Source organism: Cotesia glomerata, linkage group LG2, assembly GCF_020080835.1.
Source record: "Cotesia glomerata isolate CgM1 linkage group LG2, MPM_Cglom_v2.3, whole genome shotgun sequence".
Classification (NCBI taxonomy): domain Eukaryota; kingdom Metazoa; phylum Arthropoda; class Insecta; order Hymenoptera; family Braconidae; genus Cotesia; species Cotesia glomerata.
The window spans coordinates 19,417,234-19,439,195 of NC_058159.1; the positions used below are offsets into that span (position 1 = coordinate 19,417,234).

The 21,962-nt window shown below is 36.2% G+C and overlaps 1 protein-coding gene across 5 annotated transcripts in view; it reads left to right on the forward strand.

The window, feature by feature from the left end:
- LOC123259302 (transcription factor EC) overlaps positions 1 to 21,962 on the forward strand; it is a 435,681-nt gene that overhangs the window by 49,656 nt on the left and 364,063 nt on the right. Inside the window, exon 2 of one of the 5 annotated variants that reach the window (XM_044719664.1) lies at positions 19,928 to 20,024. The exons of the other annotated variants lie outside the window; for them this stretch is intronic. Within the exon in view, the coding sequence (XP_044575599.1) occupies positions 19,928 to 20,024 (97 nt within the window). The remainder of the gene's footprint in view (positions 1 to 19,927; positions 20,025 to 21,962) is intronic. 5 annotated transcript variants of the gene reach the window in all.

Below are 21,962 nucleotides of genomic sequence, written 5' to 3' on the forward strand. Positions count from 1 at the left end.
AAACGGGGTGAAACCATAACTTCCCGATTTTTAAAAATTTTCAATTTTCTTAGCGGGAAGTTAAAAATATTTTTTTCCTTTAGCAGAACATTTATGATAAAAGAAACTCGTTGACCAGAATTAATTTAAATCATAAGAAATTGATTCCAACTATTGGTCGATTCGACATGGAATGACCCAATATTATACATGAAACTTAAATTTAGTTTTAATGAGGTCGATTTAAAAATCATTCAGTCTTGATTAGTATTATCTGAGATTGATGAAGATTTTTAGCTTCATCATACACTCAATATGCCGATTATTTTTCGGTAGACTCAACCAATTTTATTGATAACCTCCACCGAAAAAATCGGTAACCTTTACCCAAAAAAATCAATTGGCTCAACCGAATTTTTTTGGTACAGGCTACTGATTTTTTTCGGTAGAATTTACAGCGGTAAAATCTGTACTCTATACCGAAAATATTATTTTCAATAATTCAGACGTACAAATCAATTAAGAATAAGCTCGTAGTACTAAAATAAAATAACTCACGTATTAAGAAATTGAAACAAGAAATTTAGAGTAGTTTCAATTAATAAAGAGGAGAGATATCGGGTAAAACGGGGTAGTCGAAAAATTAAGGAAAAAAATTGTGATTCGCCCAAAAGCTTTCTAAATATTCAAAAGTATAGTTCAACGACATTTTCCGCGAGTTGACAAAAAAAATATGTGTGTACTTATGTACGCGTATACGTTTTCATGGATACTGCCAACACAATTTCTCCGGAACCCGCGGGCCGATCTTTCTGAAATTTTAACCACATATTCTATACGATCATGTTAAAATATTGATTTTGTTTTCTGAAAAATGCTATTATTTTTAACTTCCCCCTAAGAAAATCGAGAAGTTATTGTTTTCACCCCATTTTGCAAAAATCGAGTTTTCATCAGATCTCGACGTTTGAAGGTCATAGGAGCTTCCCTGACTACCTTCGCGATGTTGTCACTATGTCTGTGTGTGTGTGTTTTTTTTTTTTTTTTTTTTTTTTTAGGGGGGGGAATTCTTTTTGCAGATTCCAGGCAAAGCTGTTTGGCCTGGATATGTGACGACTCGACGCAGCGTTATACTAAAACTCGACGCTAACGCCCCTACCCTGAAGGCCATTCTTCCCGCAACTTCCCGCTAATTCCATACCTAGGCGCTTAAAATTGCACTTATGACGTTTTCGAGCTCAAGAATACAATTTATGTGTTATTTTGAGCTCTTCGAGCTCAAAAGTCTTATCAAAATTCGATGAAACACGATTTTTCTAATTTTCAAACTGCTGTAACTTTTTAATAAATCAACCAATTTTGACGCGGTAGGCGGCGATCGATGAGGTTTTTTGAGCTCTATAAATAATTTGGAACAAAAAAATTGATTTGATGAAAAATTTCGGAGTTATTACAAAAAAACACTTTTTTCGATTTTTTTCGACAACGATATCTCACGAACGCATCAACCGATTCTGACGCTCTATGTGGTGATCGATACGGGATTTCAAGGTTAAGAGCTGATTAGTTTTTGAAGTTGATCGGTTTTAGCCAATTCGGAGATATTTGAAAAAATGAAAAAAAAACAACTTTTTTCTCACTTTTTTTGCAATTTCTCGAAATCTACTGGTCCGGATCGGTTCCAACCTACAGGAAATCTAAGTATGGCAAAGCCCTTTCGAATGACACCAACCGCGATGAAATCGGTCAAGCCGTTCAAAAGTTACGAGAGGTTTACATACACACACACACACACACACACACACACACACACACACACACACTCGGGGCAGAAGAGATACTGCTACCGGGCGCGTCTCCCCGAGTGGATGGGAGAACGCTCGCTGTCCTTGGATGACACTTAATCTCTTAGTTGATGAGGTACAGCGGGTAGGAGCCAAGCAAAATAACCAAACAAAATAAGCTCCCGTGGACAAAACTCCCCTTTAATGGGTTGGTCACACTAACTGACCTAGCAAGACGATTGGTTCCTGCTGTAACTCACTGGGAGTGTCCGGAACCTGTATCGTAGTTTCCGACGATGCAGGCCACGGCTGATGTGAGCTTGCTCTGCCGAGGTGATAGTTGCAGCAGTGGATCAGGAGCCAGCCACTTCGGGCCTTGATCAGGAAGTACGCAGTAAGTGTTAGAGATCGGAATCTTCACCGCTCCGAGTGAGTCTAGTCCGTCCGTGTATTCCGGGACTGGCTAAGTGTCGGCTAGGCCTCAGGGAACTGGGGTAGGAGTACTATCTCCGAGGGTACACCCGTTCCTAGTTATGGCAACCCGCTCCACTCCATACGATACGCTGGTAAATCAAAAAAGTATGAGTAACCCACAGAAAGCAAACAAGAGGGGAAACGGGCTACATGCCCAACAAGCAGCGATTGACGCAAGCGCTGAAATGAAGCGTTCGCAAGCGCTCAAACGCCTTGAGAAGCTGATCAGTGAGCTGAATGATTTCGTCCAACCAAAGGTCAACATTCACAAAGAGATAAAATCCAAGATGACTGGTGTAACTAACGCCCTTCAAAGGTTTGAGAAGCTGGATGAGGAGTGGCGCTCATCATTGCAGCGCATTTCTCATGTTACACCGGAGAAAGCCTGTCAGGCTGTCGTCGTGACTGACGAAGCAATGGACACCGGAGCTGAAGGTGATGGTGAATCAGTCGCTGAAGACAAGGGTGAAACTGACACAAGGCCTGGAAAGAGAAAGGACCGAAACTCGCCAGAGCCAACCGATAAAGTCACAAAGAAGAAGGACTTGAAAAAAAGCCCTCCCCAACGACTGGCAGGGCAGGTCGACGAACCTAAGAAGACGACTGACTGGGAAAAAGTACAGTCTAAGAAGGAGAAGAGAAGGCTAGCTAGAGAGCAACTCCCAAAGCAACCACCGAAAGAGCCCCGGCCGGAACCTAAGCGGAAGAAACCGCGAAAATGGACCAGGCCTGACGCTCTGATCATCCGTCCGGTCGAGAAGGAGAAGTACGCCGAAATATTGCGTCGTATAAAGCAGGCCGTCCCTGACGAACAGGTCCGCACAACCGTGGAAAAGATCCACAAAACCAAAACTGGGGACATGCTGATTACGCTCTCAAAGAAGAGTATCGACAATGGCCAAGCCTTGCAAAAGACCATCATGGATATTCTTCAAAAAGAGGCCGAAGTAATCTGCAAAGAACCACAGGAGACCATCGAGATCCGAGACATTGATGATGACACGACGAAGGAGCACATTCAGACTGCCTTGAAAACGGAAACCGGAGAAACTTGCGAAATACCACTAGAGGCTATCAAGATCCGTAAGGCCTACAGAGGTACGCAAACGGCTACAGTGACACTACCAGCAGCTGGAGCACAACAGCTACTGGAAGGAAGCGGCAAAATAAGGATTGGCTGGGTCAATTGCCGAATAAGAGCAACTAGAAGACCAGTCCAATGCTTTAAATGCTGGCACTTCGGACATGTTGGGTCCCAATGTAAAAGCCAAGTAGACCGGTCTAAACTCTGCATCAGATGTGGACAAAAAGGGCACCGTATCTCTGACTGTAAAAATCCTGCCAAGTGTGCAATATGTGCTGAGCAGCAAGGAGCAAAGGACGTGGCTCACCATGCCGGCACCCACAGGTGCCCGGTATTTCAGGAGGGGCTCCAGAAGTTGACGAACAAACAACCATGAGGATACTACAGCTCAATCTCAACCATTGTGAGGCAGCGCATGACCTGCTTATGCAATCCGTGCGAGAATTAGAGCTTGACTTGGTACTAATAGCAGAGCCATATAAACACCTGAGTACCCAACCCTGGGAATCTGATAGCACATCCAAAGCTGTCATCTGGTCATGTGGCAAGCTCCCTTTCCAAAATGCAGTCGACAACAGCAATGCCAGCTTTGTAGCAGTATCAGTAGAGGGCATCCGCTTCTATAGCTGCTACGCACCACCTAGCCTCTCCATTGTTGACTTCACTGATTTCTTGGATCGACTAACTGAAGATGCGAAGCAATACCATCCAGTAGCGATAGCCGGAGACTTCAACTCCTGGGCAGTTGACTGGGGCAGCAAACATACCAACGCACGAGGGAAAGCACTACTAGAGGCCTTTACTACACTAGATGTAGTTTCGCTCAACAGTGGTGATACGCCGACCTACACCAAAGGTGACGCAAGCTCAATTGTAGACCTCACTTTTGTCAGTAATAGCCTTGCTAGAGGTGACTACAACTGGAAAGTGTTGGACATCTACACTTCCAGCGACCATCATGCGATATTCTGGGAAATATCAAACGACCAGAACCTCAATAGACCAATCAAGCAGTCTAACATCGTTGGTTGGAAGGTGAAATCTTTTGACCCAGAAGCATTGATAATAGCCTTCGATGGTGATTCGATCATCACTGGATGTGCAGAACAACATACTAAGGACCTGATGAGGAGAGTAACACATGCTTGTGATGCCAGTATGCCTCGTAAACGTGGCATAAATTCGAGACCTTCGGTGCATTGGTGGAACGACCACATCAGCGTCCTCCGTAAAGAGTGTCATAGAAAGAGAAGAATCTCCCAGCGCGGCTATCAACGGCTCAACTCAGTGGAGCTGATCGCAGAGTACAAAAAGGCGCGTCGTGAGCTTAATAAAGCCATCAAAGAGAGCAAAAGAAGATGCTGTAAAGAGCTTATATACCAGGTGGATAAAGACGTGTGGGGTAGGCCTTATAAGGTGGTTATGACCCACCTGAAAAAACAACAAATGTCATCACCTACGTGTCCTCAACTTCTTCAGAAAATCGTCACTGCACTGTTCCCACAGCAACGCAACTTCGATTACCAGTTGGCGCCAGGCGAACTGGACAACATTCCACCTGTCACTGAAGAAGAACTGCTGGAGGCCTGTAACCGTGTAGGGAATAATAAAGCGCCGGGATTGGACGGAATCCCTAATATAGCCTTGAAAACCATCATAAAGGCAGCTCCAACATTATTCCTCGACGCTTATAATGCATGCCTCAAGGAGGGGACTTTTCCTCGTAAGTGGAAACAGCAATGATTGGTACTGTTACCTAAAGGGAAGAAACCACCAGAAGAACCGTCATCTTACCGACCACTCTGCATGCTAGATACGGCGGGTAAGATATTTGAGCGCATAATTCACCAGAGAATTGAAGCAGTAGTCGACCCACTCCTGGCAGACAATCAGTATGGTTTCCGGAAAGGACGATCAACCCTGGACGCAATCAAACAGGTTGTTGATACGGCCCAGGAAGCAATCGCAGGAACCAGATGGAAAGGTGGAACAAAGAAGTATTGCCTGGTGGCGACACTAGACATCAGGAACGCCTTCAACTCCGCCAATTGGAAATGCATCATGCAGGCCCTCCAAGAGAAGAATGTACCAGAATACCTGCTTAAGATCGTAGCAAGCTTCTTTGAAAACAGGGTCCTGAAGTATGACACGAAGAACGGTCCGAGGGAGTATGATATTACTGGAGGGGTACCACAAGGTTCAGTTCTAGGCCCGTTCCTGTGGAATATCATGTATGACGGTCTATTAAGACTAACTCTGCCAAGAAACGTCAAACTCGTAGCATATGCAGATGACGTAGCCGTAGTGATCGTTGCCAAACACCTTGACGAGATAAATCATATGTTCGATCTCACTTTTGAGCACGTTAACCGGTGGATGGACGCAGTGAACCTGCAACTGGCGCAACACAAGACTGAGGCAGTACTTATTACCAGCAGAAAATTGGTAGAGACCATTAAGCTGAAAGTCGGCGAACAAGAAATCACATCACAACCTTATATCCGGTATTTGGGAGTGATGCTTGATGCCCGACTCAACTTCAAGCAGCAAGTGGAACATGTCAGTGCCAAAGCGTCAGTAGTGAGGGCTAGTCTCGCACGACTGATGCCGAACGTCGGAGGCCCAAAACAGAGCAGGAGGCTATTATTGTCATCAGTAGTCACATCGGTGCTCACTTACGGAATATCCATTTGGGCCGACGCATTAAAGACGCAAGAATCATGGAGAAAGGCTGGACCAGTATATCGACTGAGTGCCCTACGAGTAGCTAGTGCCTTCCGTACTATATCAGAAGAAGCAGTGTGCGTCATTGCTGGAACTCTACCTCTTAGAGTTCTAGCAGAGGAAAGACGGGCCCTTTACCAACGAAAAAGGTCAACTGCACTGATCCCTGAAGAACTTAGAATTGAAGAACGGCAGAAGAGCATAGGCCGATGGCAACTACAATGGGATGCTGCAGAGAAGGGTAGGTGGACGCACCGTCTCATACCTCGGATCGACATTTGGCTTAACTGGAATCACGGTGAGGTCAATTACTATCTTACGCAGATGTTGTCGGGACATGGGTGTTTTCGAGAGTATCTACACCGCTTTAAGCACGATGACTCTTCGGAGTGCCCGTCCTGCCCAGGAGCTGCTGAAGACGCGGAGCACGTCTTCTTTGTATGTCCTCGTTTCGATCCACAGCGTGAAGAACTGGAGAGGATCCTGAACCAGAGAATACAACCAGATTCACTAGTGGAAGCAATGTTGTCATCAGAAGCTGCCTGGAACGCTACCAACACGTTTGCAACAGAAGTCCTTAAAGACTTGCGTTCCACCGAAAGAAAAAGAGCAAATAGCAGAAGATAGAAGGAAGGTAGTTAACACCTTAGCCACCAGAAAGAAGAGCAGTAGCTAGATCCTCCCTTCGCGAAGTAATGCCTGACGGCGGTTTCCATGAGGGATTAGAGGAAAGAAGGAAAAGGGGTTTAGGGTTTAGTGGGTAGGGGCGTTAGTGTCGAGTTTTAGTATGACGCTGCGTCGAGTCGCCACATATCCAGGCCAAACAGCTATGCCTAGAATCCGTCAAAAGGATTCCCCCCCCCCTAAAAACACACACACACACACACACACACACACACACACACACACACACACATACGTACAGACGTATGGACATCATCGTGAAAATAGTCAGGAAAGCTTCCTAGGACCTCGAAACGTCAAGATCCGATGAAAACTCGATTTTCGAAAATCAGGGTAAAACCAATAACTTCCCGATTCATGAAAATTTTCAATTTTCTTAGCGGGAAGTTAAAAATTAGGAAAACGTCTGACCCTGAAGGCCATCCCTGCAACTTCCCACCACTTTCGTAATCAAGTGCTCATAATTGCACTTATCACGTTTTTGAGCTCTTCGAACTCAAAAATATGTCCGATTTAATTTTGAATCCCCCTCATACTAACACAAAAAATTTTTTTTTTTGAAAATTAAAATTTTTTTGAAATGCAGGTTATTTTTTAAAATTTTATTGTATGGATAAAAATTTAATTATGAAAAAGTTTAATTTTTTTTACAATATAAATTCTTTTGCAAATGTGAATCCTCAAGAGTTCGATATTTTTCAAAAATCGAATTTTACATACTGATAATAAAAATTATCTTCAATTAAAATTTTTTTTTTTATACTGAGAAGAAAAAATTCTGAGTATGAATCTTGTTTCAGCAACATCAAAATGTATTTCAGTCTAAAAACTCATACAGAAAGAAAAATTCCTTTACTGGAGACCGAAATTCTTGGCTCAAAAAAAATTTTCATATGCCTGAAGGAAGACCGAAGTTGTGTTGGCCGAAGTAAAAATTTTTCTTGAAATTCTATTCTTGGTGGTAGTAGTTTTTTCTTAATTCAACTTATCATAAATACTTGATACAATAAATTTTTATATTTGATCAAGATTTTTAGATACTTTAGGGAAGTAGCGCCACCTACTTCAGTTAAAAAAAAAATTTCCTCACCTTGAGAAAATTTTTCTCTTAAATATTTGATACCGATTTTGTATTATTTTAGCGTGCAATTATACATTTTGAATAAAAAAAAATGATTCAATATTATTTGATCTTCCCATTTGACATGTTGATCAATAAAAATATCAATGAAAATTGTATCGTTTATTTGAGAAACCCCACAAGTTATATGGAAACCCAATATGACTTATGGGGTTTCTTAAATAAATGATTCAATTTACTTCTATCGAGATTTTTAATTTTTTGGAGCAAGAGAGAAATTTTTTCAAGATAAGAAAATTTACTTCTATCAAGAACTAAATTTTTTGGAGCAAGAAGCTGAATTTTCTCAAAACAACAAGATTTTCTTAACTTAAATAAATTTACTTGCATCAAGATACTTATTTCTTTAATAAGCAAGAAAATTAATTTTATTGGAATAAGTGAAATTTCTTGTGCCAAAAAAAATTTTTTTTTTCGCTTAAGAAAATAATTAGGAAGAAAAATATTTTCTTGGCTCAAGTGAACCTTTTTTTTCTGTGGAGTACTTGAATTTAATCTGGAATTGATCCCAAATTAATCTAGAATAACTCTGCTAAAAAAACTTCGGATTCATTCTACACGCAAATTGTTTAATTAGTTTATTCCAAAACTCTGAGTAATGGGATTAAATTTTAATTTGGATTAAGACTTACTCCGAATTCATCCCGATTTTTTACAATTAGGCCCTTATAGGGATTTCCCAATTGGGCGTGCCTCTTCGGGACCCAATTAGGTCCAGATGTATATGCTGGGTAATCCCAAAGTAATTTCTAGTCGGGGACCTCAAAACGTCGAGATCTGATGAAAACTCGATTTCCAAAAAACGGGGTAAAAACAGTAACTTTCCGATTTTTGAAAATTTTCAATTTTCTTAACGTGAAGTTAAAAATTTTTGAAGAGAAACTTCTTTATCGACGTATGAGAGAAATTTTGTAGCAATGTAAAAAAAAATCGTCATGATTTTCCGTGACACGCCATGTTTTTTTTTTTATCAAAGTTCAGTATATCGCCGTAAAGAATAAATCTAATAAGCATTATTAATTCTAAAAACAATTTAAAAAACAAATTAAATGATAATTTAAAAATAAAACAAAACAATTATTAGTAATTAAAAATATGTATATGTACATATTTCTTATTTTGTTTCTAATGATTTGTCTATTCATTTTGAATTCTATAAAATCAATCCATGTCTACAAAATTAACTGTCATTAAATAATTGTATTACTTTGAATAGATAATTCCAATTATTTACTCATAACTTGTGTAATTGAGTAAGTTATTAAATATTTGCTTTAAATTATTTTTACTAAGTTATGGCATGAAATATAAATATCGACGGTTTAATTAGCAATTGGTCTAACTCCTTATTTTGCAGAAGGTGATTTTTTAACATTTTGATGTAGCAATAGTCCAATTATAATTTATTTGAATGATTCAAACTAAAATATTATACCTCTAGTAGATATTAAATGGTTTTTTAAAGTAATAATAAATTTTTAACTAATTGTTTTTTCGAACGAATGGGAAATTTTCTAAAATGGAGTTAGACAATTTGCTAATTAGAACATCGATATTACAGTTTTTTATATAATTTTTGTAAACTGATTAACTAATTTTTAGATTAAATAATGGCAGAATTTAAAAAATGACAACAATGGTAATGACGATGAGATCATAATTGATGAATTACAATAATTATATCTTAGCAACCTTGCCGTCACTATGTGACTGCCGTGACTTGTGAACTATGAATAAATAAAATTTTGCTTTTTTAAATAATGACTTTTGTTAAATTACACTGTACTTTTTTAACTATTGACGTTTTTAAAAATATAAGCTCATCCCGATGTTACACTCATCAAGAGCTTTCATGTGAGTACCCACATGCATTTTGATATATTTTTCATATATACATATATATAATACATATAAATATAGGAAAAACTGATGTGGGTACTTAAATGAAAGGTCTTAATGAGTGTAACATCAGGATGAGCTTATATCTTTAACAACGTCAATAGTTCACAAGATACAGGGTCATTTCTTAACTATGTACCTAGAGATAGAGCATTTTCAAATGCAGCATAAATACTTATCATCATAAATTAACTATTGGTGAGAATGATATGAAACCTTAAAAAGGCACAACTCCAGGTCAAAACTTTTCCAACTAAGCCAAATTTAACCATAAAAACCCATTTTATCATATAAATACACTGGCCACAAAATTTCGCTTATTCTCTTAATAATATAGATAAGAGAAATGATAAAATGAATTACTCATTTTATTTGTATGCATGTCTATAATACTAAAATAGCTTTAATTTAATCCGGAAAAATTTTTTTTTCTTAAGTCTCATCTACCCAATTTCTATGAAGTTGTAAATAGTAAAAAATGATATGTCATAAAGAAGTTTTACTTCTTACCCGTGCACTCTAGTACACACACATATTTTTTTTAATAACTTTCAAACGGCTTGACCGATCAATTCCAAAAACTAATCAGCTCTTAACATCGAAAAACCACATCGATCGCTACCAAGCCGGTCAAAATGGATTGATTAGTTCGTGAGTTATCGTTGACAAAAAAAATCGAAAAAAAAAGTGTTTTTTTCGAATTACACCGAAGTTTCAGGTCTAATAAATTTGTGTTTAAAAGTATATAATAGAATTTGAAAAACTGCGTCGAATGCCGCCAACCGTGTGAAAATAGGTTCATTCATTCAAAAGTTATTTCGATTTGAAAATGTAAAAAATAGTGTTTTATTAAACTTCTATCAGACTTTTGAGCTCGGAGAGCTCAAAATTACACGAAAATTATATTTTTGAGCTGGAAGAGTTCAAAAACGTAACAAGTGCAATTTTGAGCGCTTAATTATGAAAGCGGGAAGTTGCAGGGATGGCCTTCAGGGTCAACCGTTTTCCTAATTTTTTTATAATTATTTTTATAAATTAGTGACTAAATATAGGTATAATAACTTTATTCAACATGAGTCCATTTAATATTGAGGTTAGAAAGCTACAAATGGACGTGCGGTCATCTATTGGAGCTCTATGAAAACATGTGTTCCAGTTTATGACCTAATTTTGATTTTGATGGGACAGTAGTGTATTTTTGTTCCAGTATCTGACCGGTGGATAAATGTATAGTAAAATAATTATTTTTGCAATAATATGTTACTTTATTTATTTTATAGTTAATAACGATTATTACAAAAGTTAATTTAATCACTTTAATCCAATAAAAATTGTTTTATTAAATAAAATATGTACTCACTTCTGAAAGCATCACTATAATAACTGACCGATTTAAGTAAAATCGCGCTGTGAAAAATTTTCATGAATTATTTTCAACATTATCGGGTTCGTATGTTATTATTTGTAGCTGTCAATTACGATTGTTATTAGTTTAGCTTTGTTAAAAAATTATTTTTGTGACTGAATAATTTTTATTTAATAACAATTGTTCGATGTTTGTATATCATTGGTCAACTACTGGTGCTCGGTCAACTACTGATACATTTACCCTACACTGTAAAAGATTTTCAGAGTTAATGCGGAGTGATTTAGGAAAGAATGCGGAGTAGATGATTTTCAAGTCATTTACTCCCTCCGGGAGTAAAATTCACTTCGAGGTGGATTTAAATTATATTTTCAATAGTTTTCACTCCGTGAAGTAAATTTTTTATTTATTTTTTTTAATAAAAATAAAAAATATGTTTTTAATCGTCTAAAAATTATAAAATGCATATTTACCGATTTTAAAAATGATAATTAATAAACCGTTTTTTAATATCTATAAAAATTCAAAATTTTAATATTTTTTTTGCTCGACGGGCAGAAAGCGTCAACTTTTGACCCGCTGCGCTAAACGAAGTTGCCGCTTTCTGCCTTCGTCAAGCAAAAATATAGTATGCACTCCTCGGGAAGTAAATAAGAAAGCCTCAGATCACATGTTTGTTGACCTCGGCTTCGCTTCGGCCAACAATTACATGTGATCTGAGACATCTCTTAATTTACTTCCCTAGGTGTGTAATATACTATTTTATACAGATCAAAAAAAAATTTTTTTTTTAATTTGAATTTTTTTGAAATTTTTTTTTTTTAATTCAATTTTTTTCTGGAATTAGAATTATTAAATAAAAATTTTTATCTGGAAATTAAATTTGTTTTTAATTTTGAATTTTTTACAGTTATTATTCTTTTCTATTTTATATATTTCACTAATGTATATGAAATGGAAAATTCATGTGTGCGCCCTAATGAAAGGTCTCGATGAGTGTAACATTGAAATGAGCTTATATTCTAGAAAATGTCAATAATGAAGAAATGGAATTGTATCTTGTCATCTAACGATATTTTCAAAGATATAAGCTTATCTCCCCGGGAAATAATGATCAGACATGAACAGGCATGAAAAATGACCATGCCTGATCAGGCATGAATTGACCTGATCAGGCCTGATCAGGTATGGTCAGATCTGAAAGCCCATTGTTACTTTTAATTAATTACTTTGCTTAATAATTGTACGGCTGTAACACCAGCAGTCACCCATCCAACTACTAATCACGCTCAATGCCGTTTAACTTTGGTGATATCCGTGTGCCTTGAAGTTCCCGCCTGTTGTGCTGCTATCTCACGTGACAACAATTTCATGAAGTACATCACGTATCAAAAAAGTTTATCATAAATATAATATAAAAATTAATTTTAAAATATATTTTGATAGTCCTAATTTATTTATTTAACCGAATCTCATTATAACATCACATTTATTTAAATAATATAATAAGTAATGATTTTAATATTAGGCAGGAGCAGAGCAGACCAAAACATCCTATAGGAAATGTAACAAATTTTTTATTTCAAAATTATTTAAACGTAATGATAAAAATAATTTTGCACATTTTGTGATGACCAAAAAAATTTTTTTCGTCAAAGAAAAAATGTTTATCACATCTCTGGCTATGCAAGTCTGATCATATCTACCCGGAAAAAAATGATCAGACCTGACCATGCCTGTTCATGTATGATCAGGCCTAAAATTAGACCTGCTCATGTCTGTTCATGTATTATCAGGCCTGAAATTAGACATGATCATGCTTGTTCATCTCTGAAGTGATAAATACACTCAGGTCTGATTATACCTATCCATGCCTGTCCATGTTTGTTCATTCCTGTTCATGTCTGAGGCGTTAAATACGCTCAGGCCTGATCATACCTGCCCATGCCTATTCATGCTAAGGACCAAATATGCTAAGAAAAAATTTTTGAATATGTTCAGTGTATGTACCTTCCAGTTGATATTACCTCTGGTGAGGCTGCTACTGACGAAAGTGAGATCTACAATAGAACTTGCGTTTCCTTTGGTGTAGGTTGGTGTATCACCACCGTTGAGCAGTACTACATCTAATGTAGAAAAGGCTTCTAGTAGTTCCTTTCCTCGCGCGTTTGTATTCTTGCTGCCCCCGTCTACTGCCCAGGCGTTGAAGTCCCCGGCTATTGCCACTGGGTGGTAATGCTTCGCGTCCTCGGTAAGTCGATCCAGAAATGCGGTGAATTCGACAGTAGAGAGGCTAGGTGGTGCGTAACAGCTATAGAAGCGGATGCCCTCTACTGATACTGCTACAAAGCCGGCATTGCTGTTGTCGACTGCATTTTGGAAAGGGAGCTTGCCACATGACCAGATGACAGCTTTGGATGTGCTGTCAGATTCCCAGGGTTGGGTACTCAGGTGTTCAAGGCGTTCACTCAGGTGATCAGCTTTTCAAGGCGTTTAAGCGCTTGCGAACGCTTCATTTCAGCGCTTGCGTCAATCGCTGCTTGTTGGGCATGTAGCCCGTTTCCACTTTTGTTTGTTTCCTGTAAATTACTCATACTTTTTTGATTTACCAGCGCATCGTACGGAGTGGAGCGGGTTGTCATAACTAGGAACGGGTGTATTCTCGGAGATAGTACTTCTACCCCTATTCCCCGAGGCCTAGTCGACACTTAGCCAGTCCCGGAATACACGGACGGACTAGACTCGCTCGGAGCGGTGAAGATTCCGATCTCTAGCACTCACTGCGTACTCCCTGATCAAGGCCCGAGGTGGCCGGCTCCTGATCTACTGCTGTAACTTACACCTCGGCAGAGCAAGCTCACATCAGCCGTGGCCTGCGTCGTCGGAAACTACGACACAGATTCCGGACACTCCCAGTGGGTTACAACAGAGAAAGATCTTCTTCTTGCTAGGTCAGTTAGTGTGACCAACCCATTAAGGGGAGTTTTGTCCACGGGAGCGTATTTTATTTAGCTCCTACCCTCTGTACCTTGTCAACTAAGAGACTCAGTGTCATCCAAGGACAGCGAGCGTTCTCCCATCCGCTCGGGGAGACGCGCCCGGTAACAGTATCTCTTCTGCCCCGAGTGTATGTATGTGTGTGTATGTATGTATGTGTGTGTATGTATGTATGTATGTATGTATATGAACCGCTTATAACTTTTAAACGGCTAAACCGATCGGATGCAACTAAACGGCGTTTTAAAGAGTTTTCTCAAACTTAGATTTCCTGTGAATTTTAACCAATTCGGATTGATAGATTTTGAGAAATTTCAAAAAAATTAAGAAAAAAATTTTTTTTAAAGGTCGTTTTTTGGAACAACTTTTAAACGGCTGTATTAATCAACTCCAAAATCTAATCAGCTTTTAACCTTAAAAAACTACGTCGATTGCCGCAAATCCGGTCAAAATCGGTTGATTCGTTCGAGAGATATCGTGAACGAAAGAAAACCCAAAAAAGTGTTTTTTTGGAATTACTCCGAATTTCCTTATTTTATCAATTTAAACTTGAAAATCCTTGATGAGGCTGAAAAACCTGCATCGAATGCTGCTAACCACGTGAAAATCGGTTGATTCATTCATAAGTTATTGCGGTTTGAAAATTCAAAAAATATTGTTCTATAAAACTTCTATCAGACTCTTCTTTTGTCGAAGAGCTCAAAAGCATAGAAAAGCCATCTCCTTGAGCTTGGAGAGCTCAAAATAACACATAATTTGTATTTTTGAGCTCGAAGAGCTCAAAAACATCATTAGTTTAATTTTAAGCACCTAGGTATGAAATTAGCGGGAAGTTGCAGGGATGACCTTCAGGTCTACCGTTTTTCTATTTTTTTTTTTTTTTTTCACATTCATATAGTCTGATATACTCATACCCTTACCAGCACATAAATAGTCTTATGTACTCATATAAAGGCATACCCTAGTAAAAAAAAAACTATATATCATTATATATCTAATTATTGATTCATATCTAATTATATAGAAGCATATGTAATTCATTTATAATTATATAGATGTATATATAATTCATATAAAATTATATATGAATCATATAGAATTCTATATAATTTTTTTTACTCTAGTGGGTATTTTGTGATTACCATAAAACATTCTCTTCTTCTATCTAAGAGTCTGTTACTCCAATGATTAACAATCTTTTAACATATAGTATTTTTCGGATGAAATAATAGGAACTTAAAAAAAAATTTAATTTCACAAAAATTATTAGTTTTGTCAAGTTTAAAAATTGTTAGCCAGGCCCTCCAGCAATATATAGTTCCATATACTAAACAAATAATTCCATCAAAATTTAAGCTTTCAATCCTGATTTTACCTCGATTATTTTTTTAATTTCAAAGAAATTATAAATTCTTGAAAAATGTTGAAAGAGCGGAAAAGCGGGGATCAGGTTTAGGTCTGGATATCTCAATTAAAACGCGTAAATTATTATTAAAATTAACACTAGGGATTTATTTATAATAAATACATTAAATATTTAATATGTTAAATAGCGGATTGTTTAAATAAAAGCGGATTTATAATATACAGCGTGGGTAGCACAAGCGATGCCGGTTGACACGTGGGTGAACACTCTGCCGGCACTGTAAAAGCGGTGAAATAAATGCACAAATAACACAATTTATCTGTAACAAACTAAAGCGAATTATTAGCGGTTAATTTAAGCAATTTAAATTATAAAAATAGCGAAATGCGGTTAATTAACAATAAGCGAAAGTAAAGCGGAATTAATGGCGACTTGTTGCAACGAAAGCGTGGAAGCGAAAGATAATAATAATAGTTCGTCTTCTTCCTCGTTGACTTGGGGAAGAAGGCTATTGCGCATGTCTAGCGGGAGCGATCAGCCAATAAAGCGGTCGATCCATGGCGTGATCGAGAGGCTGATTTTCCATTAGCGGTTCGATTTTGCGGGAACTAGCGGTGGACAGGTGCGTCTTTTGAATTTGGGAGTCCCCCAGGAGTGAGTTAATCGCTACTGGGCCTTGTTCACCGAACTCTGAGCAAGGCCTCGTGACGTTGTCAAAATAATTTGGCAACGCAGGTAAGCTCAAAGATTCGGGGACTAGACTAGACAGAAGAACGAACGAACGAGACTCTTGTAAGGGGGGATAAGTGTTATGGCTCAAACAGGTCTTACGGCTGCACCTCCCCGCATGGGCCCCGCTGGTAACTGGTCGGGTTATTATATTACCGATCCGGCTTACCCAGTCGTTGAATGGGTTGATACAGTTAACTAAGTACGAGGACAGATTGAAATTAAAATCAACTCAATTCACATCTGTCCTATGATAGCGTAAATGCTTGAGAACAGGGTTTTTCCTTGCCGGCAAACTTGGCTGTGTATTTCCTATGTGAAGGTAGGATAGATATACGTGCGTGTATAGCTCTTTTGAGCCCAGGAAACGGCCTCTTCGGAGGTAGGCGAAAGCCTCGCCATATATTCTTCTTGTTCACCGAACAATTCTAAAGCAACGAAGTACCTTAACAATATATCGTAGAATCATTTTTACGATTTCATGTATACATAGATAATTTTATAAATCTACATATAGATACCATTATTATATATAAATATTGACAGTTAATAATTAATAAATTAGATAAAAAATTTTGTTCACTACGAATCGATCATGTATACGATTTGCATTATTTGTAGTTATAATGAACTTTTTTCTCCAAGTAAGTCTATTAGGTAAACGGGTAGTGAATTAGTCATTCAAGCGGTAGGTCCACGGTTCGATTCCCACTCGGGGTGGGTATATAGTCTGATATACTTATATCAAGGCAAATATAGTCTGATATGTCCAATTTCTATATCAGGCCTGATATGGACGGCTTATATCAGGCCTGATATAGTCTGATCAGAAAATTTTTTCACGGGTATTCTTTGTTTAATTAATATTTCATAATTAAATGAGCATTATGAGTCGTGCACTTTTGGAATTTCCAAACTTTTTTTACAGTGTCGCCCTAAAATTCAACGATAATTTTCAAAGAACTATTATTTCTTTCTTGAAATTTCCGTATTATCAAATACAGTTCGTGTACTTGACTAGTACTTTACTTTCTGGATTAACTCAACTGGTTCCATTTTAATTATATAAGAAAACTGATTTAACCGTCATCATTAAGTTGTGAAATATTGTAAATACTTGTATAAAATCAAAAAAAAAATAAATAAATAAATAAATAAAAGAGCTAGCAAAAAAAAAAACTTATGCTTACTTGCCCTCTTTTGAAGCATACATAGAAATCCTGCTATGCATAAAATACTGGTTATGTATAATTGTAGTACTTATTTCTTAACAAGAAGTGAGAAAAAAATCATCAAAAGAACTTGCGGATTTGATATATTTCTTTACATTTATTTTCTTACTACTCGTTAGGGCTTTTTCAATGGATCTTTTGATCAACTCAACGCCGTAAAATACACGAAAATTTTGTCTCATTACAAAAATTTTTGAAGTGAAAAAAATTATTCTTGATAAATAATGTATTTTTTTTATATGAACATTATTTTCATACCGGTACTTAAAAGTGGAGTATTCTCGTAAAATCAAAATATTAAAATCAATTTTGTCAGTAAAAATTTTCTATATAAGAGATAGAGATATCTATATAAGAGATTAAGTCCGTGATTATAAAACATTTGAAAAAAAAATTTTTGTTTAATAATTCGAATTAAAAAAAAAAAATTAAATTAAAATAAAAAATTAGGAAAACGGTTGACTCTAAAGGCCATCCCTGCAACTTCCCGCTAATTTTACACTTAAGCGCTCAAAATTGTACTTATTGCGTTTTTCAGCTCTACGAGCTCAAAAATATAATTTTCGTGTAATTGTGAAGTCTCCGCGCTCAAAAGTCTAATAGAACTGTAATAAAACACTATTTTTTGAATTTTTGAACCGCAAAAAATTTTGAATGAATGAACCGATTTCAACCCGGTTGGCAGCAATCGACGCAGTTTTGTAAGCTTCATAAAAAATCTTTAGGTTCAAATTGATCGAACTAGCCGAAAGTACGCTCTTCCAGGGTAGCCAGATATTTTTTTTCCGAAGTAGCCAAGTTACGGTGCTGTGTTTCTTATGACCGTAATGTGGCGCTAGTAGTACTTCAAATAAGTGCCAATATTTAAATGAAATATACATGTGCATAAAAATTTGTTTTTCTTTTATTTAAAATTTAAATAATATTAATTGTCAATTTTTAATAATAATTTAGGATTTAAATATATTTATTTATTCATAGAAATTACTTTTGAAATAGAATTATTATTATTATTATTATTCAAACGATCAACAAAAATAAATATTATTTAAATAATAACAACATTTTAATGTATTTCTTTTATTTAAAAAAGTTTAAAAATAAACAACACTTTTATATTTAATCAATATTAAATATTTCATTAATTGAGCAAAGTAGTAACGTTAGTCTAGATTAAAAGTACTGATAAATAATTGATATAAAATTTTATATATTAAATATACTGTCGATACAGCCATGTTATTATATGTATTGCCTTGAATTTTTTGAAGAAAAAAGTATCTATGGTTAACCCAGACAAAATATTCGAAGAACTCAGTCGAATCAAATTTGACAATAAATGTTATCTTCACCATCATCAGCATATCTGATTAAATCAATAGATTCCACTAACCTATCAGCAGTTTCAACTGTATTAGCTTTAACAGTATTCTTAGCAGATACTTCATACATTTTACTATCAAATAGTTTCAGCATATGTTCTGGAGGTGAGTAATTTGTACAGCAAACTTTCATTACTTTCATATGTATGCGAATTCGCATTAGCGCTATAAGCATTGGTAGCAACAAACGACTTCAAGTTTTACTTTTTATAATGCTCATAATACTGAAAGCTCGTTCAATATCAGCATTGCTGATTGGTAAAGACAATTCTCGAAGAGCAAATGATGCTAAATCTTCAAAACTTCGTTCACCTTGACTATTTCTCATATCTAGCACAGCGATCCAAAAGTCAATTGGCTTGACATTATCGTCAAACTTTTCATTTATGTCATGGAATCTTAAAGTATTCAATAGACGCCACTGTCTTTCAATAGCGTCTTTATCAACATTTTCAACGGCCAAATCTCAGGGTAAATTATCCATTATATTAACTGATGACAAGCTTAAACAATTTTTAGGAGCAAAATATCTCAGCTTATCAATCACAACAAGATTTGTTGGTAATCTTTAGACTAGTTGTTCACATAATACTATAATAAAGTTTAATGATCGCATTTTGACTTCGTGTAGATGATCATCAGAAATAGTTTTCTTTTGAGCAAAAGCTGCAAATGAAGAACCAAAGTCGACACAGTTGATGGGTAATAATGAATTACCTATTGCCTGCTTAGATTTTAACAATGCATTTTGTACTGTTTGAATATCTGCTTGATGAAGCATCGTAGCATCAGAAGTATCCGATACCAATGGACGAAGAAAACTAGGTTGAAATATACGCCTGGCTAACGATAATAATAAACAGCGTAAATCTGAATACAATTTAGTTAGATCAGCGTCAGCGGCTTGAAATGCCAAGTTCATTGTAGTTATTTCACCAAATTTTTCGTTCAAAAATAGAAGATGTAGCCGATTTCTATCATCATTGTACACTTCTGCTAAACTTTTAGCTGTGTATGATTTTTCAGACGACGAGTCTTTAATTAAATTGAAGTAATGTTTTAACTCCTCCCATTGCTTCAAATTAGATGTTACAGCTCCAGCTAAAGCTAGCCAACGAGTTGGTGCTAATTGGACAAGCTTTGAAGGCTTCTTTCCAGCATTCATCTTTGCATATAAATCATGGTAAGTATTTAAGCGTAATGAACTATGCGCAAACCAATTCCTTGAATTTTGAAGAAGGAACTCTATATTAGATGGTAACTGTTCTGATGCTTTAGCTGCGACTAAATTTAAAGCGTGACAGCTACATTTGAGTAGCTGTACTCGGTGATATTTTTTTTTAATAGTACGTATAGACTGATGTAATTGACACCATAAAGATTACTGGCACCATCAGTACCAAGACCTACTAAATTATTAATATTTAAACCAAGACCGTTCATAAATTTCTCGAAGTCAGAAAATAACTTTTCCGCTGTTGCCTCGTTAACTTCATTGAAACCCAAAAAGTCGGTAACAATCTTTTTTTGCTTTTTACTATAATATCTAATACAGTAGGCCATGTATTTCATTGTTGATACATCTATGGATTCGTCAAGCAGTATCGAATAACTTTCTTCGCCCAAGTCATCAAGCAGTTCTTTTAGCATACCAGGAGCAATAACGTTAAGAATAATTTTCGAACATTTAGTTCGATGTAATCGTAGTTTTGTCAGTTGACTACCTTTGCCAATATCTTTTAACATTTCACATAAATGATCTATATTTTTCAAAGAACCATGAGCAGCGTTATTTAAAACCAATTTTATTTCAGCCAACTTTAAAGATTCATTGACATTAGCAGTACCTGTCAATTGATAAAAAAAAAAAAAAATTATAATTTTTAATTCGTAAAAATGTTAAAAAAATATCATGAAATAAATATGATTTATTTTACCAATACTCAATAAAGTTGCTTGTTTCTTCACATTTAAAGATTCCATATTTTTAATATGCATTTGCGTTTTGACATGTTTCGTCAAGTCATGTTTTTGGGCCCGTAATGGAACACGACAGGATTTACAATAAGCTTCTCCACGGCCCGAACTAATTAAACTTGCAGGAGCTTTACAAAGCCATCCTGAAATTAAATTAAATTTATAAGTAAATGCAAATTACCAAAGTTTATAGGTTAAGCATGCTTAACTACACATGATAAAATAAAATGAAAATATATAAATCAATAAAAAACAACACATTAGTATACCTTTAAACAAATGTTCTTTTTGCCACTCTTCTCGATATTTTATCTTTGAAATAACGCACTTCACCATTGTTACTCATTTATTTACTACCCAGCAATAATTCTTTGGCACCAATGAACAATCCTATCCTATCTTCTTATTTATATTTTTAGTTTTTTCTTCCTACAATATAAAATTGATGAATGAATTGAAGTTAGTTTAGTATCGAAAATCGAAATCCTCGAAACTAATCGAAAAATGAACTTTGATTCTTTTCTTGGTTAGGATGAGAGCCCACCGTACATACAGAGCGCAATTTAAATTTCTAGTATGTACATACATGCGCACTATTTCACTGCATATTTTAGTATCATAAATAATTACTGCAGCGCTGTCAAGTGGCGGGAAAAAAAAAATTTTTACTGAAATGAATAGTTTTTGATATGGAGAACATACTTAAATATTTAAAGAAACAATCTATAAAAACGAAAATAGCCACATTGGCTATCAGTAGCCAAATGATAAAATTATGTCGCCTGATTAGCTATTTAGGAGCCACAATGGCGAGAAATCGCCACATCTGGTAACCCTGCGCTCTTCCGGGTCGCACTGTACTCCAGGAAGAGCAACTTTTATGGTCTGCTCTCTACGCATGCGCGCTACGAATATTTTCAAGCTGGCAGCACAGAACCTCGCTTTCTTTCGTACTACTGTGGTGCGACCGGCCTATACAGCGAGTTTCAACTGTATATAACAGTCACAACATCGTCTGTATGTAACATGTCAGCGCATAAACTAACCAAAAAATGTCAAATAAATAAAAATAATTTCTAACTGGATTATTGTTAATGAACTATTTAATAATAATACTGCACAAATAATTTATATAAAAATTTTA